Here is an 18633-nt window from a genome sequence, read left to right as displayed (position 1 = left end):
CGTTTTCAAGTGGATTTCTTGATTCTGGTTAATTTTGTGCATTATGTTATCCATATTCTGTGGGGCAGAGTTTTCAGGATCAAAGTATACTGTTATTTTCTGCAATTGTTACGTCTTGGGGGTCTCCAGCGAGTTAATTGAGACCAAAAAGCAAAGTGGTTTTCTTTATTTCATTTATGGTTTGTCTTTTGTGTGAGAGATCATTCACTCAGGATGTCCAAAATAACTGTTATAAACAACAGTGAACGCTTAGTTTTTCAGGTCATTGTCTCATTTAGTAAAACATTTGTCAAAGTTGACGAGGATCTTTTGTTCCTTAGAAGACTATCTGTTTAAAATTAAGGGAGCGTTTCGACAAATGAATCGGTGCGTCATTGTGATCAAAGAAATTCCTTTGTGAACAACACTGTCGGTTTATGGCCCCGACATTCCAAAAACTTTATTATTATTATTTTTTGTTAGGTCTTTTCAACATTTTCCAGCACAAACGAACATCCGAGAAAATGATGTGTCAAGCCACATAGCTTTCTTGCTCAGTATTCGCTTTTAACAAACTAAAGTTTAAATATAGAACCCCTTATTGTTCCTGCTGTAAGTTACGACAAGAAATGCTATTGAACTTCTTTTTTTAAATTTTTGTCTTTAATTCTAATCAGCTTGGCGCCAAAATCTTAAGCTTTTCTCATGCAGTAATTGGTGAAAGTTGCACGTAGTGGTATCCGCTGTAAAACTATTCTTTCTCCTTACCGTACGAAATGAAAAATTGATCACCATTTTTATTTGAAAACTAAGGGACAGGGAAATCCTTAACTGCTATTATGTAGCACACGGCGATTGCTGTTGGATAAGTCAACTCATTGGGGGTCGTTTGGGCGAAAGTTACCCAGTTTTTTGAAAACAGACCTCCTTCTTCAATTGTGTTATGTTTCTCAACTTAATCTTACCTTCGCTGGTTTTCAAGACCATCAGCAGACAAAGACAAGCAAAGAGGTAAACTCCTAGTTTGGAAGAGCAGAAGAACATTTTTTTTTTTGAGAAGGAAAAGTTATTTCTGCCCCAAGTTTCGGCTTCGAAAGATCGTTTGTTCTCAAACAGATCAATATCTCGAAATCATTGAGCACAGCAACATGTGATAGTTTTAGCCTAAATGCAATTGCGCAATAGCAATTGTAAGAATCAGGGATCACAATAAAAGTCAAGGGCCGGTTTGTCATTGGTGCTCAACATATTTGTATATGTCTTTCCATGCCAACATGATATACGATGCAGAAGATGAAACACCTAATGAACATAGTACTGTTACAGTAGTACCGCACCACCGTAATATCAACTCTGGGGTTGAAATAAAAAGACTTGACTTTGTTTTAATTTCACCCCAGACTGGAGATCACGGTAGACATTTATCATTGCACAAATTATCAACAAGGAGTTGACGTGGTTCTATGGAAATCCAAACAGTAATGGAAAGCGCTAAACTGTGAGCCGAGAAATGAATACCACATGTCACGAAGTGTCTCTTTACTTTTGACTTCTACTTCACGCCGTCACTCCAACTTTACATCTGGATTCAACTAGAAAAAACGATAATTCCCCTTTGCGTTGCTTTTAAATGGACACTTCGCGATGCCTGTCAAAATCGACTTTCCATATGCTGCAGTGTTATGCGCCGATCAACTCGAAACTTCAGCAACCACCCCCCCCCCCCCCCCCGGGGGGCGGATGTTAAAGATTGGATGGTTCAAATTCCCTCCCCCTCGGGCCAACTTGGTGTTCAAATGCCCTACCCTATCGTCGGATTTGTCTGTCATACCCTACTAAAGAACAATCGTAGTCCGCTGCTGTCGTCTTTAATAAAGACTTTAAAGACCTTTTTTGTAAGGCAATCGCTCACAAATGCTATATCTCTTCCTTTAAACTCTTCCATCTCGTCCAAACACGTGTTTTAAAGGAGTTAGCACCCGGAAAAAAGGAAAGATTTGAAACCTGACACTTTCGTTTCAATTTTCCCAAACCCCACGCAGGCACAGGTCAAATTCCCCACTCCCCGGGCTCAAAAGATAGTCAAATGCCCGCGGTTTGCCCAGGGGGTGGGGGGGGGGGGGGAGGAGGAGGGATGTTGAAGTTTCGATTTGATCGGTGCATTATCTGTGTCCTCTAGAGATTGGCAATTCTCTTGCTGAGAAAACTGTTTACAAATTCTTCAATGCATCCTGTGGCAAATGAACGAGATTAAAAAACCAGCCCTCGTACACGTAGCTAATGGCTTGTTCAAAGTATTGTTTTCGTGCTTTATTTATTTCTTAATTTATGTTAGTTTTATACAAAGATCTTGAGAGCTACAAGAGGTTTGAAAAATCTCATAAAATTTCTTCTAACCCTGCCTTTCAGTGCAGTGGGTACCACTTCTATTAAGTATTTACTCTCAATCAACTAAATGCACAGTCTTTCGAGACTGACCCCTCTTACAACTGATCATGATTGGCGCTTGAATTCAAAGCTGAGGATGTTTGATATCATGTTTGCATGCTAGAGTTAGCAGCAACATCTTCCATAATTTTCCTGAAAAGGAATTTTGACTTTACTCTAACTCAACAACTTAATACGGTTCATCAAACATTGGGTCCATGCAAGAAACATAAAAGCAAATCCGGCGAAAACTTGCTTGGAGGAGTAAGAAGTACCCCTCATCATTTTTCTGTTCTCTAGTCACTGCGCCGTCATCCTAAAAAGGTGCAGGGTTTAAAATCTTCGTTGAAAAGCTTGTGGTGAGAACATGGTTTTTGCCACTGAGAGATATCACGAAACATTGCAGAATCTAATGAGTTCATAGCTTTCCGCTAAAATTGTACTAAGTTGTAAATAATTTGGTGGGGCAAACTCTTTTTCTTCGTAAACTTGAAAATGGAGCAGCAATCCAGAACCTGAGCAAGTTTGTCTTTGATTTACCGAATACGTTGTGATTAAAAATAAACTTAAATTTACTTAAATTTTTAGTCCTGAATTGCAGAAAGTTTGGTCATGAAAAGCCGAGCATCTAGTTGGATTTCGGACTAAGAAAAGATTAACGCAAGAGTAAAACAAACAAGTACTTTAGACAATATCATGACAACTTGTCATCGAGCTATACCGTGGTGTATATTTCGATCTGTAAATAGAGCTGACCTCCTTTGTATTAGAATTTAACAATATTAATAAAATCAACACAACACCTTTTTCTCGTCAAGGTAGCCTTTTGAACGAAAGAAGCGTTTATTTTTCCCTCCGAGAACAGAGGACCATTTCATTATCAATGGAGCTTTTGTTTGGAGTACAGTAGAAAAATCAATAGCAAGCGGAGAGCAGCTAATAAGGAATTTTCACAGATGAATGCACTCTGAATTTATTCATTTCTTTCTGATTATTTATTTCTTTTCATTGGTTATTTGCGTGGGCAAGAATTACAGAGCGAGCTGCCAAAAGAGGCACTGTGCACTTTTTTTTTGCGATGATTGTTTGGCTCTGATGGAAGTTGAGTCAAAATGGAGCATGAGACAAAACAAAGTCCTGTTGCAGTGGTAATTGCCTTCACGTTGGTTTTGTTGAGTGGGCAATGGACAAATATCGGAGGTAATTATTGCTTGGGCTTCGTCATTGACACTCTTGCATACGTCTTTGACACTTAATGATAATAGTAATATTGCATCGTAATCTAATCCTCATGGAATTGAACAGTACTACTGTTGGAATTCCAAGAAAAAAAGATACATTTTCGGTGTGATTGAACTTCTTTCTTCGACGCCCACAACGTCTTAACTGAATTACTGACAATTCCAATAATTCAAATAAGGACAACCCGCAAGTTTCACCATATCAGGGTCCGACGTGATAAACGTTCAAACCGCATAACAACATAGAATATTGAATCAGCTAGAGATTATAGTTCACAGCCAATTTATCGCGTCTGCCTTACTACTTCACCGGTTGTCATGTTCCAAATCAAAGAAAATTTCATTTTATTTCTATTGTAGATCTTTTGAAAGTCCATCACGGGATAACAATGCACCTAGTGTAGTACAAACGGATGTTTATTCGTTCCGCTATTTTGTCAAGTGAACTATCGTTAACAATGGGCCTGCTTTAAGACTTAAGTGGTTGGCGGTGATTGACCGTGGATAAGAAGGAATAAAATGGCAAAGCATGTGGCATGAAGTTGTTGACAATGAACAACTTTAACACTGAAGTCGATTTGAAGTCTGTACAATGCATCATGTCCCGTTGCACGAGAACGATGCTGAATTTTATATGCCACTGTTATTGATCGAAAGAGATGACAAAATATTTTTCTCGAATTATATGGAATATTTGGAACCGCAGCTAAGTTTTTCCTAAATCATACGCTCGTCCAGGTTCCAAGGTTGCTGAGGAGGCCACAACCTGAGTTCCAATCGATGCCCCGAATTCGACATCAGTTTTTAAGATGACAGGTTGACAAGTTCAAGTGGAGAGATTGTAAGAGATGCGATTCGATGAAGGTATTGCTGTGTTTGCATAACAATACCTTTTCTCCGCATTAGTAACGGTCTTCATTAATCGTAATAGGGATTCTAATATGTACTACGTGGTCGTAAACGAGAACACCTAAAAACAAGAATATCATTGGTAAAAAGAAGGAAACTGCATAATTGTGCTGCAGCACACATATTTCCGCCAGTATTTTTGCGGACGGTACTCTGCTCATCAACGTCGTGAAATCACCAAATGTGAGATTATGAAAAATGCGACTTTCTCATTTTCTAAAACCTCGTTTGCACTGGTCAGTTTTTGTTGACAAATTTTCCTGGTGGAAAAATTGCTCGTATAAATAGAGCACAATAGAACACTAGCATGATGACGCCATTTGACTACAAGTACCAGAATCCTTCAGGTTTCTGAAACGGCGCTAGTACCAATTTATTTTTAGGGGCTGGTCGTTTATTACCTGTGAGGGGGAGGGGACGTTTTGCGAAAGCTTAGAAGATTTACAAACCCCACTTCACCTTTAAATGATGCCCTTTCACTTTTAAATGACCCCCATAAATTGAACATATTGTGAAAGTGACCGCCCCCCCCCCCCTCCCCCATCCGAATAAGTTTAGCTTGAGAGTGAGTCGAAGTTTACCATATGCTTAATATTTACAGTAGTGTTAAAAGATCGGTGTTTCATACTATTCGCAGCTGTTTATACCACAAACCATGGCACGAACGATCATTTTGTATCATCGGAAGTACTACTGATTATTGATTTGCATGCTAAACGTAATAATATGTATTTACTGTTACTTGACAGGTTGCATTCTGTGAGGCTTTGATCTGAACAGACTAAACAGATGAATCGCCATCAGCTCCAAAAATTATGCAAAGCAATGTTCTCAGATGTTTCAGTTCGCGTCTTTGTGGTACGCAACCACATCGATGCCGTTCGTCCGGTCTAAGGTGTCTAAGGTCGAAATACGTTTAACATTCACCAGTTGAAATAAGTTACATTTCAGAGATTTATACAAAAGCACTACATTTTAATAAGCATCACACGTCCAATTCGCCCGCTTTCACCTTTATTTGGGGTCAGCAGTCTGCAATTAAGCGTAATACTAAACAACTTAGTGTGATATCTACCTTTGTGCATCAAGGCGACTAGCATTTGAAACACCGCTTATACAAGCATGGCGGGTCACGATCTCAAAAAGCACTACTGGGGGCTAGCAAGTAATATCTTTCTACAGCAACAATGGAAGTAGATTCAAGAGATGTAGAGAGGAGAAAATGCTCCAGATGCTTGGCTAGTCTTTCGCTGTAGTTTCACGTTTTCGAACGATTAATATTATACCTTACATCGATTTCTTCGCCTATATAACAGGAACCCATTTCTTTATACCACTTGTCATAAAATGACCCCCGGTGGTTTCTCTGGTGTCTTATGACACATAAAGTGAGAGACAAACACAAACCGTGGGTTCCATTCCCGCCAAGGGCAAAAACCAATTTTTCGGATGGGTGTGTCGAAAGGTAAAAATGCACTGTATGTGTTCGTCTCTGCATAAGCAGCCTAAGATTCGCATTACTAGAGAGCGTGTAATAATTAATTACTAGTGGGAAGATGACCTTTGAATGAAAGCGGTGTTGCGTTACAGGCAGCCGTTAAGAATTTAACTCACCTCTGGTGTATTCTTGTGCGTTTTGGTGCTTATTTTACCGTTTCGGGAATTCCGTGTTTTCACTGTTCTAAGACGAAGTCAAGGCTGCACACTAAGATTTCGACCATAGTCAGCTCATAGGTGGCGTGCGCCTTAAAAATCCAATGGCCAAACCTTCATCCATAAAGAAATCGCTTCTTCATAAAAGTGGTACTACGACCAAAAAAAAAAAAATTGTTTTTCCTTTCGATTTCAAAACTATGTTAACTAAACACTAACTCACCTAAGTTTTAAGTTCTGATTTTAAAAAGACACCTGTTTATTTTAGCTGGAATTTTCTTATTTATTAGTCCGCCATTACTAACTTTAAAATCTTGAGAGAGCTGGGTCGAGGAGAAAATGACGTCAAACACTCACTAGTTTAAGAATGCAATGCGTGTGTACGCGGCCTAATTAATATGCAGCACGGGAGTTTCGGGCTTTCAGACTTTTCAACCCGTGTTTTGCATATATAATAAATTGCGTTTACACGCTGAAATTTTAAGCTAGTGAGTAAATGACGTCATTTTCTCTAGATCCAACCCTCCGAGGTCCAATCGGCCAGTTTTGAACGTGAGTAATGGCGGACCATGAAATCCAAACCATGCACTCAAAATAAACAGCCTTTGGATAAATTTCAAAGCTCAAAATTTTGCCAGTTAGGTGTTAAGCGAACACGGTTTCAAAATCTGAAGAAAAAGAGGAAATGATTTTTTGATCATAGAACCACTTTAACCGGGCTTCAAGTTTACCATCTGCTCTATTACAGCCACGAACTTGACACAATAATTGATAATTCCGTTCAATTCCAGGATGCAGTGTTAAAGAGCTGGGTGTTAAACTGCCAGGCACTAATCGCATTCCAGATAAGTACATGACGTCATCCACACAACTAAACAACAATTACCCAGCCTTCCGTGGTCGCATTGGTATCAAAAGGATAGGATCATATGCTGATGCGTGGTGCGCTTCGGAAAGTGATTCCAGCCCGTTTATTCAAGTGTATTTTGGTGGGTATACACCCATTTTAATAAGTCTAATATATGCCGTTTTCCGCTAATGACGTCGAACTCTTGCTTTCAAATTTAGAAAAGTACAAAGGCCTAAAACTTTTCCGATTTCTTTTTTTTGTTTCAAGCCTTTGTACATTTCTGAATAATATTTAAAAGCATGAGTTTGTTGGTTCTCTACTCTGCTCCTAGACGTTTTTCTCCGGGTACTCCGCTTTGCCCCTTCCTTCAAAAACCAATGTTTGATTTGATTTGACTTACTAATTTAGTTTATTCTGTTTTTGGTTTCCCCAATTATTTCCCCAGCGCTTGAAGACTTGACACTTGAATAAAGATTATTATCTTCACCCCATTCTTCCATTTTCTTTACTTGCTGCATCCACCAGTTCCTCCTCTTCCATTACACTACAGCTTCTCCTAGTGCTACTATCCCTTAACCTTCATGATGTTGATGATTACTTGCCCACTAGTTACTGAAGTGCTCTAAACATTTAGCTACTAGAACTCGTGGTGGTGTCTTACCGATAACTCATCACCATCATACTTACACATATTCCATATCTCATATTTCTACACTGTCTCCCTCTCTGTCTCTCTTCTTCTCCCTGCGCCTATCATTTGTTCTTAATTCTCCCTTACTATGCGTCCTTTCGTCCCCTTTATCTCTTATTTCTTTCTCTTTTTCTGGATCCCCGCTTCTTTTTTTCCTTATAAACTTCCAGCTTAATCCCAACTCATCCTACTATTTCAGGTTTTGTCTCTGTTTTACAGTTCTCTCTCCTATTTCATCCCCCTTAATTTTATGTCTATTTCTTCTTGGTTTGCAGGTGTGTACGTCCCTCTACCCCTAGCTAATACATCCTTTCCTTGTCTTACACAACTGTTATGTATCCTCCCACTCAAATCCTTCACAAGTGCCACGTGATCTCATGTGAATTTGAGCCCTCTTTTTTTTTTCAGAAATGTTAACTAACTTTAGAGTGATCGAATCTGAGGGAGTTGACATCGATGGAAATGACTTGTGGGTTCAAAGCTATGTTGTGTCTATCAGTAATGATTCTGCAAGAGGCTGGATGGATTATGAAAATGGAGTGGCACAAGAGGTAAGTGCTAACAAAAATGCCATTTTTTGCAAAAAAAGATGCAATTTGACGCTGAAAAATCGGACAAGTTTGCGATCTGAGTTCCGATCTGAGATCTTTTATGGATTGAGCAAGGTTTTGTGTTCCGTGCTCCAAATTGGCTCAAAACGCCGCAAAATACCTCTCTTTTTTTTCGCAAAAGAAAAGAGCTCCTAGAGACTAATTCAAGCGTTTTGGACAAGTTTCTCATCTCTGTTCTTTTTCTTTCTTTTTTTTTTTTTATTTGTTTTGTTTTTTTTTTTTGTGTGGAATTGATGATTACTACTTCCCTGCGGACTCAGCACCACAGTTTCTTTAGAAACTGTATCCCCTTCATCCGCTGATCCTTGTGCTCGTCGTTTCTACTACGGGACTGAAAATATGGATCTTACCCCCGTGAAAGTGCCACTTACCCACAATCGGATCTGATCCTTGAAAATATAATACTTTCCTCACAGACCATGTATGTTTTTACGATAAGGATTCAACTGTGGAGGGGTAAGTCTCAACTGCAAGAGGGCAGGATCCCTAATTTCAGTCCCGTATTCGAAAAGACGAGCACAATTGCAACAATCGGCGGACAACTTTTCGGCTTTGGAAATGTAAAGAAAATCTCTCTTATTGGAGCCGAAACGATAAGGCTTTCAGGAACCTGATCAGACAGTGAGCAACACAGACTATGCTCTTTTTGTTGGAATTAAAGACGGCTCAGGGACGCGCTTTTCAGCGAAAATTAGGCTTTCGAGTACATTTCGCCGTGAATCACTCTATCTAGCCTTGACATCGTCTTAGGAACATTACCACAGCGTCTTCAAGAACAACGTCCCAAAACAGTAAAATATAAAAATAAAATAAATAAATAAAAAAGAAAAAGCTTGGTTAGACAAAACGAAATAAAAAAAGTGCTTTAACGTTAACTTTTTTTCTTTCATTTTATTGATAAACTTTCGCTTTTTCGCTCCTTTGCCTCGAAACTAACTCGAAAAACAAAAAAAAAGTCGACTTGAACAGTGTTGTTGCTGACGTGACGCTTTTCACAGCCACTTCTCACAGGTAACGCGAGCTTGTACCACTAATGGGTGGGATGGGGGGATCATTGACTCCCCTATTTTCAGGTCACTTTCCAAAAGTTCGAAAAAGGGTGAAAGTTTCCACTCGTTTTGTCCGGTATTAATATATTTCGTATTGCAACTTCCAATTTAATAGTTGATTTTTTTGTTTTGTTTTGTTTTGCTTTTTGGGAAATTGTAATATCACATAAAAACTAAAAAAAGGTGTTTGCTCTGGGAGACCCAAGGATCCTCTTAAACAAAGCCTGTATGTAGCATTCTTGAAATCCAACTAGAGTTTTTTGGTTGTTTGATCATATGTTTCTTATCTGATTTCTGTCTACAGCTTTTGTCCAACACTGACATCCATGCCACAAACGTATCTTCGAACGACTCTTGGGCATATTTTATTCGCATACATCCCAAACGATACGTTGGGAAGTGGGCCTGTATGCGCATTGCTTTATATGGATGCCAGAACGGTAAGAATGGCAACACTTGCCTTTTTCAATGTTTCGATAAAACGTAAACCTTTTGCACTCGGCTCATGGTCTTCCTATTTGTTCTTGCAGGACAACAATTTCATACAAAATTCAATGATATATTTAACGATGCACCACTCACAAAAGCACCTCTGAATGAAACTCTGCTTTTAGGTAAGATTAAAGCATCGACTCAAAATTTCGTCACAGGAAAGGAAATTTTGTCTTGTTGGCCTTGATGTACCTTGCCTCCTGAACTTCTTCTAACAGGATGTTACGTAACCTCATTAATTTACATTGAAGCAGACTTCGACATTGTCGAAGCTGAAAATTTACCGGTTTATGTACATTGCAGAGCGTAAATTTATGAAGTTGACTAAAATCATATTCATCTTTTTCTCTTTATCTAGTTCTACCCATAGTTGTCTTTTTTTGCGAGATCATAGCAGGATTGATATGCCTTTGTCGTCGATACAGGTTTGTTCCCCTTTGGGAAACTTCACTTCAACTTTGATTTACAAAAACGTTGCCCGCTGATAACAGAGAGATTTCCTTAGTATTTTTGGGGTCTTATGCTCATGCATACAGACCCCTAAGTCGGGAGAGGACAAAACGCGGAGCCCTACTCCATGGAGTACTCTATAGAGTACCCAAATGGAGTACCCTAAAAATACTATTTCGAATCAGTACTGTTGATCCATGTGTAAGCAGCATCTCAATTGGTGCTTACTTAAGCCCCAACACCCATTTTAAACAGCATTGTTCAACAGTATTTATGTCTAAGCACCCATTTTAAAAAGGTTAGCTTTCGATTATTGTTGCGATGGCCGATTACTTCATGTAAGCTAACCTTTTTAAAATGGGTGCTTAGACTTAAAGACTGTTGCACAATGCTGTTTAAAATGGGTGTTGAGGCTTAAGTAAGCACTATTTCAGATGCTTCTTACACATGGATCAACAGTACTCATTCGAAATAGTCTTTTTAGGGTACTCCATTTGGGTACTCCATAGGGTACTCCATGGAATAGGGCTCCGCGTTTTGTAAAAAAGTCTGGCATGAGACTGGGTTCTAGTAATTGCGAGTCATTGTTTTCAAGTGTCGGCTATTGCCTCTAGCGTGTTGTAGTCGTTGTGTATTTAAATCTGTGGTCGTTTTCCCTGTTTTGGGCAAATTTTGAAGAGCTTTCCGTCGCAAATTAGTTGTAATTGTTCAAGGTAAGTTATTTCTGTTTCAAAATTGCTCTGTCGTGCTGTTCTTCGTTATTTCATCCGGGTGACATCGCTGAGTGGAGTTTCCTCGGTGATATCGATACTGGAGTTGTTTACTCACGCAAGTCAACATATCTAGACTCGGCTTGTGTTTAGTGCGGACTGCACCAAAGCTAAGACGCTTTCGCAAGCCCACATTCATTTGCTTGAAAATCCGGTGCGAGTTGCACCACATATCTCACAAGTATCTCACAAGCTCTCACAAACCAGTATTTATCGGCTTGAAGTATCGGTGTAGGTTACACTTCAAACTGAAAGAGTTATAGACTCTAAAAAAGTACTTGCATTGAATAAGAGTCTTGCACTCTCAAAGAATAGTATTTCGTTCTCTTACTGTTGTCTGCTACTAACAGCCAGCATGGGAACCGAACAATCGAACAATACCGGTCAAGGATCGGCTGTCACAACAATTTGTGAAAGCCAAGGATGCGTTTTTACGTGTGCGGGGGCGATTTTGGAATACGATGCTTATGATGTTTCGCTTAAATCTGTTTTACTTGCCAACATTAAAAGAAGTTGTTGGACATTACAAGTCGTGTAATGAGCTGATGTTTTGGTTTACACAAATGATGTGCTACAATGTTTACATCCCATTGCTTATAAGGCAAGCAAATGATGCGGAGGTCCTACAATATTTGATATCATTCATCCAACAACCTTTGTGTCCGCTGACGCTAGTCAAGGAAATGAAACAATCTTTGGCGTGAATGCTGGTAAGCGATGTGTAGCAATGTCACTTACTGCTATTATATACCATCAAATACAAGATAATCCTACTTTGAACAATATTTTGGTTATTGGAAATAATCTATACAGTTCTGTGCGAACAAATGACTATTTGCTGTTAACTGATGTTCCAGACATGGTTTCAATATTTGTTTAAGTGTATTCATTGCAATATAGTGTATTAATGCCAGTAGTTAACAAACAACAATTATTGTAATTCTGTTAAGAGTTTGAAAATAGTTCTAGAAGTGAATTTCTAAGAGACATATATGGAGCAATGTTTGATGTCATGAACAAACTTCCAGTAAATGACTCACTATATTGTAATGAATACACCTCAACAAATATTAAAACCATGTCTGGAGCATCGGTTAACAGCAAATAGTCATTTGTTTGCACAGAACATCTTTTAGCACTGTATAGATTATTTCCAATAACCAAAATATTGTTCAAAGTAGAATTAGGCCACAAACTAATATCTTGTAGTTGATTTTATATAATAGCAGTAAGTGACACTGCTACAAATTGCTTTCCAGCATTCACACCAAAGATTGCTTCATTTCCTTGACTAGAGTCGGCGGACATAGTAGTTGCTGGATGAATGATATGAAATATTGTAGGACCTGGATTTTCCCCCACATCATCACCTGTATTTTTAGATATTGCGAATGCTGTGTGTACCATCAATGTTTATTACTGCTACTCCAGTAGATGCTGCTAGTAACACTGTTGGATTCTCAGGGTCTATAGATTTTTACTACAGTGTGATAAATTGTTTTAATCAAATAGCTTTTCCCAGCACCACCACCTCCAGTTATAAACAAATAAACTGGTTCAACATTTTGTGACTTCAGGCTGTCGAGGTTTTCATTTATTTCTAGTCCATGAAAGCACCCTGTTAAAAGCTGTGCATTGCATTTTTAATTATTTAATGATCTAACGGATTGACGTAATTGGTCATCAGATATTCCTCTGGGCTGTTTATACATTGTTATTGCTGGTGGACTGTGATTTCCAGTAGTTTGGGAATTTGCATCAAGCTCTGAGGGTACTTGTTCACTGAACACCTTATCTACTGATGATTCATCTTAGATGAATTCTTGCATATTAATTCTCTTTATAAAGTCAATCTTCATTTGCAGACGTATACTAACAAATAAATAGGTGGTGTATGAAAACTACAAATATGTCCAACGTGAGTTATTACGTTCTGATCAACGTCATTCAATGACTCGTCTGGCCGAGCATCCAATAAATTTGTGTGAGCTAATTATATAATTATCAACTCCGGCTTCCCCAAACTTTTCATAATTGAGGACAAAGTTATGCCTTTGTGCTGGTAATGATGATGAACTTTGTTTAAGTGTCAAGCATTAGCATTCAAGCACCGGGGAACTAATATTGCGGGTCACTGAAAATAGAAATGAAATCAGTTTAGCTTAGATCAAGTCAAACATTGGTATTTGAGGAGATAAGAAAACTGGAGTACCCGGGGAAAAGTTTCTTGGAGCAGATAAGAGAACCAACAAACACAACCCACATCTGACAATGAGTAAGTAAGGGAAACGAACCCGAGCCACATCGCTGAAGGTGAGCTAGTGCATGCTGTCATCACTGCGCCAGCCCTGTCAAGTATACCCAAGCTTCTTTCGTCTGCTTGTTTTTTTTTTTTTTAGGGCAATACATTTTTGCATCCTCAGAGCTCGTCCACCACAAGAATTAAAAGAAAGTACGCCGACGGCAGAGACCAGGGCTGGGATAAAAAGCATCGTTATATATGAAGACCCCCCTCCTTATGAATCTCAAACAGTTTCCTTACATTTCGGTCATGATACTTACGACGAAAGAGATTTGCCCCCAGAAGTGCCAGCTTTCATTGAGAGTAACAAGGTAATTAGACTTTGTATCGCTATCCTCCTATAGCTTTGCCACAGGCAGAAACCCCTAAGGATTTGAGGCCGCTTGACGTCACGATATTTGTCCATCTTGGCTTGATTCAACTGATCAAGGAAATGTTCTATAAAAACTGTAAATCTCAACCTTTCTTTGCCAAAATCCGTTTTACTGCCAATCAGATAGACAGAATTTGCTTACCTTTCATTCCCTGCGTGGTCGCGAGTAATTTGATGAGTTTTCGGGACGCTTTGTTTAAACGTCCTCACGGTCTCATTGTTGACGTCGCATCTCTCTCGCAACTCCGCCCAATAGGAGAATATATCCTCTACGCTTTCATGATAGTCCCAGGACGAGACATTTCTTTAATTTTGCCGTAAATAAAATTGTTTTTCTTTTTTTTGCGGTTCTAAATTTTTATGTCTTTTAGTTTCTCCTTGGTTTCCTAGTTCATTTTTTTGGCAAGGGAGGTTGCACCGAGACATTTAGTGCAAAGCAAATTCTCCACCTTTAATCTGGAATCTTTACAAGTCATTTCGTTAGATATTTGTTTATTAATCATTAACAGAATCAACTTCATCAATTCTGTTCTACCATTTGTAACCATGCCTTGGATTTCGTTGCCTACGTACCAATAGCCCATTTCCGAGTTGCTGCATGCCTCAGTTTCAAAGCGAGTCCTGGTGCACATCCACTCAAATGGAAATGAGTTGCGAATTGTTATGCAAATCAAACTCATTTCCCTTACAATAGTTGAGCACCAAGACAAACCGAGACAAACAGCAACTCGGAAATGGCCCATTGGTTTTGGTGTAAAGACTTGCTTGCATGCCCGAGAAAATGGCCTTTAGAGAGCTTCAGCTTCGTAGAGCAAAACAAATGTAATCACATAATCAGCTCCTTTCATAATTTTCTTCTTTTCGTTCTTTTTTACAGATATTTTCATTTGATAGAGGAAAATACGAGCAAAAGTCTATTTTTAGTCACTGGAAGATTGTAAGCATGGGAAAACCAGGACAGATTTCAAAACTTTTGCAATGACAATGTATCTTACTTATTCACCCGCTTCGCTCCCTTTGAAGCATAAGCAATCAAAAAAGCGTCTCCATCTGACTCAATTCTGCGTTGTGCTCTCGGCCTCTTTGCAGTAACTTCCCATTCCACCTTTTAAAGTGGTACTACGACCAAAAAAACAATTCTTTTTTTTCTTTGGATTTCAAAACTATGTTAACTAAACACTAACTGACCCAAGTTTTAAGTTCTGATTTTAAAGACACCTGTTTATTTTAACTGGAATTTTCTTATTTATTGGTCCGCCATTACTAAATTTAAAATCTTGAGAGAGCTGGGTCGAGAAGAAAATGACGTCAAAGACTCACTAGTTTAAGAATGCAATGCGTGTGTACGCGGCCGAATTAATATGCAGCACGGGAGTTTCGGGCTTTCAGACTTTTAAACCTGTGTTTTGCATATGTAATAAATTGCGTTTACACGCTGAAATTTTAAGCTAGTGAGTAAATGACGTCATTTTCTCTAGATCCAACCCTCTGAGGTCCAATCGGCCAGTTTTGAACGTGAGTAATGCCGGACCGTGAAATCCAAAACTTACACTCAAAATAAACAGCCTTTGGATAAAACTCAAAGCTCAAAATTTTGCCAGTTAGGTGTTAAGCAAACACGCTTTCAAAATCTGAAGAAAAAAAGGAAATGATTTTTTGATCATAGTACCACTTTAAGCTTAGCCTGAGTGTCGTGCTCTCGGCCCTTCTTGGACCATTCTCTCTTCCGCATCTCTAGTCAAAACAACGAAACATCACAGAAAAAGGTGTAGCACCTGGGTAGATAATGGTAAAGTAATGGATACTTTACAAATATGCTGAATAATATGCAACCACCAAATTGCTTTCTCCTGTGAATAGAAGTCAAAGAGATCCGCGCAGCAATACTGCCAGGGAGCACTTGGCGGCAAAATACGGGACATTGATTCTGGTTTGTCATAACGAGAAGTCACCTGACAGCCATGACAGATCTTGGATAGCTGCTCTACATCTCTATCCATGATTGGCCACCAGACTTTCCTGTGAAGTCGATACTTTGATGGCCCTCGTGAGCCAGTCTCACATCCTTCTCCCGGAAAGCCTTCGGAACTACAATTCTAGTCTCTCGAAGCAAAATCTCGCCGTAAATACACAGTTCAGAGTCGTCCTGAAAGAACTGTACAACGTTCCCGATTTCCTACTCTCACGCAACACTTAACTTGAATCACTGCTGCACCATTACAGGTACCAGCTTCCCTCATCTCCCTTCGCGTGAAAGCTAGAGGCATGAAATTCTCGACGATTGCTCTCACAGACTCATACTCCTCCCCACCTCTTGACTGCTTCGCAGAGTTTAATCTCGATAAGGAATATGCATCATTTGTTTTTCGCGGACGGTACACCACCTTGAAAGCATGGCCCTACAAACCCAACACCCATCTCTGAATCCGGGCGCAATATTTCGATGCGCGCGAGTAAATGCGCTCCAACGGCTTGTAATCTGTCTCCAGTTCGAAACACTGACCTGAACACATACATACTGAACCTTTCGCACGCCCAAACTAAAACTCTTTCTCTGTATGACTATAGCACCTCTCCACGTCAGTCAGAGACTACTTGACGCATACCCAACGACTCTCCACGCAACTCCCTGCTGTTGAGTAGGTACTGGCCCTAAACCAACCGTCGAAGAATAAGGGATAATCCTGGTTCTATTACCATCGTGGGTAGAAAGTAAGAGATTTTTCCTGAGTGATCGAGCATTTCAGCTCTTGAGACGCGCTATGTTGCTCTGGACCCCATTAAAACGGAACCCCTTTTCTGTTCAAATCTTTAATAACAGGTGCTATGTAGGTCATGAACCTTGCGTAATACTGAACCAGCCCCATCAACGATCGAACCTCACTCGCCTCTTAGGAGGTCTAGCATCTCTGATAGCGATAATTTTCTCTTCACTTTGACTAACACCATCGCTTGACAGTTCATGACCGAAAAACGTGAGCTTTCTCAGCCTTAGCTCACACTTGTCGCCATTCATAGTTCGCCCAGCCTCACACAATCTATCAAGAGCACCAAACAAATGCCTATTATACTCTTATTCACCTTTGCCGAGAACAGCAAGATCGTCTGCAATGTCCGTATTTACACTAGAGGACGTCTAAGACATCGTAGATGTATTAATACAACACATGTGGCGTGCTTAATATCACAAGGGAGGCGTTCTATAAGTAATGTAAATGTAATCTCCCATGAGATATCTAGCAGGAAAGAGCACTTTGAGGACCCTGCGGTTCCATTCCGGAATTCCTAGTGTTCATTAGGGAACTCATACAACGACGACGGCGACGGCAACAAGAACGTCATCTCAAAATATAAAGTCACGTCATGTTGTAATCAGTTCGTGACTATTTCAACCTTTTTAACATGACAAGGTTGTGGAACTTCCTCAAAAATGACAATGGTCCTAATTTAGGGGAGAAAATAACAATTTATCCTCAAGTGCTGACGTTCTTTAGAAACTTTAACGCCGTTGTTTTGCAGAGGACGGCAATAAAATGGACAAAAGTGAAAAATGCACGTGCAGGGCGTGGAAAGCTATCGTTTTTACCCTCTAAATATGCATATTTGTGATTGTTTCGTCGCCATCGCCGTTGTCGATGCTTAAGCTCCCTAAAATTACTATCGCTTAATAAGAGACGTCAGTATTTCCTTCAAGAGTCAAGAAATATGCTTAATTTTGGATTAAATTTCCTAGGAAGTGAAAATACTGTTCAATGAAGACAATATTAATTATAGTTAGTGGATATATCACTAGCACTAACACTACTTCGAAGCCTAAAGCACTCTCTGATGGCCAGATTTCTAAAAAGATAGTCAGCCAACCGTACTCAGAGCAAAGCAAAAACGGCGCAAACTGACCAGAGTGGCTCACATTTTTCTTAAGTTTTCGTCTACTAAGCAGCTAAAAAATCATAAGTGTGAGCATATGGTTTCTGTGTAAGTTACCCTACGTCCTCTTAAGTCGCTTTAAGTCGCTGTAAGTCCACAAACACAGCACACCTTAAAGCTAGCCTAAAACATTTGAGAATGAGCCAATAAAGTAGTGGCAAATCAAGGGAGGCATCTTAATGTAATTGTCTTTTGATTGATTTCCAAAAAAAAAGAGTATTGGGTGGGGCAGGGGTTGCCTCCCAATACCCCCCATTTGAAAGGTGCTGATGAGCCTGGCGAACTCCTCCCGTAACGCATAGGAGAGGCCAGAATACGCAAGAGGACATGCAGCAGAGATACATGTAAGTGTCTGCAGGAATCATGTAAGTCCTGATTAAATATCTGTGACAAGCCTTTTTTTTAGCTTTGCCTTGCAAGATTCTAGACTCCACACATTTTATTTTTGGCAAGATATTACGCCATTTGCTTGTTACAAAAACAACTATTAAACATGAAAGCCCATAAAAATAGTTCAGTCTTAGGCTATCAATTTCTCACCGTTGTGAGGAGCAGTGATATGATGCCTCAAAATATTTTTGCAACTTTAAATGACAAATATAACGGAGTACGTTTTCTCGGGGGGTGAGACTAGACACATGTCTAAACTTGAAAACACATTTAAAAATTTTAATAACCGGAAGCTTCCGCCGGAAAATGAAAATTTAAAGAAAGTTGGCCAGCGAAAACAAAACATGGATGGATTCCTCAAACCTGACTGCTATATTGTCAGTTCGGATCAGTCATTTTACCAAGGAGGACTTCAAGCGGGATCTTCAGTTAAGTGACTATTGGTTTTGGTGACATTCGCTTCAGCCTGAAATCCCAGTCAACTAATCCAAAATATCATGTAGGAGCCAGAAAACTGAA

General features: G+C 39.5%; 1 protein-coding gene and 1 long non-coding RNA gene across 2 annotated transcripts; both read left to right on the top strand.

Annotated features, from left to right (window-relative positions):
- Nucleotides 1-3450: 3450 nt before the first annotated feature.
- On the top strand, nucleotides 3451-10364 carry LOC138055661 (inactive carboxypeptidase-like protein X2). The gene is made up of 6 exons (XM_068901546.1): nucleotides 3451-3606; nucleotides 7001-7198; nucleotides 8159-8301; nucleotides 9715-9850; nucleotides 9941-10024; nucleotides 10261-10364. Exons 1-6 carry the CDS (start codon nucleotides 3519-3521, stop codon nucleotides 10362-10364), a joined length of 753 nt encoding a protein of 250 aa, XP_068757647.1. The 5' UTR covers nucleotides 3451-3518.
- A 562-nt stretch (nucleotides 10365-10926) lies between these two features.
- Nucleotides 10927-14851, top strand: LOC138058216 (uncharacterized). The gene is made up of 3 exons (XR_011133827.1): nucleotides 10927-11065; nucleotides 13522-13735; nucleotides 14675-14851. It is a non-coding gene; the product is annotated as an uncharacterized lncRNA (long non-coding RNA).
- Nucleotides 14852-18633: the final 3782 nt, after the last annotated feature.

The sequence above is a fragment of the Montipora capricornis genome, chromosome 7 (genome assembly GCF_036669925.1).
Source record: "Montipora capricornis isolate CH-2021 chromosome 7, ASM3666992v2, whole genome shotgun sequence".
Classification (NCBI taxonomy): Eukaryota; Metazoa; Cnidaria; class Anthozoa; order Scleractinia; family Acroporidae; genus Montipora; species Montipora capricornis.
This window is presented reverse-complemented; position numbering and strand designations above follow the sequence as displayed.

What these genes read in the sequence shown, in the direction of transcription:
- LOC138055661 (XM_068901546.1), top strand. Translation starts at nt 3,519, where the DNA reads ATGGAGCATGAGACAAAACAAAGTCCTGTTGCAGTGGTAATTGCCTTC. An exon ending in GTTTATTCAAGTGTATTTTG is followed by an intron (nt 7,199 to 8,158) that starts GTGGGTATACAC and finishes TTTTTTTTTCAG; the next exon opens with AAATGTTAACTAACTTTAGA. An exon ending in AAAATGGAGTGGCACAAGAG is followed by an intron (nt 8,302 to 9,714) that starts GTAAGTGCTAAC and finishes TTCTGTCTACAG; the next exon opens with CTTTTGTCCAACACTGACAT.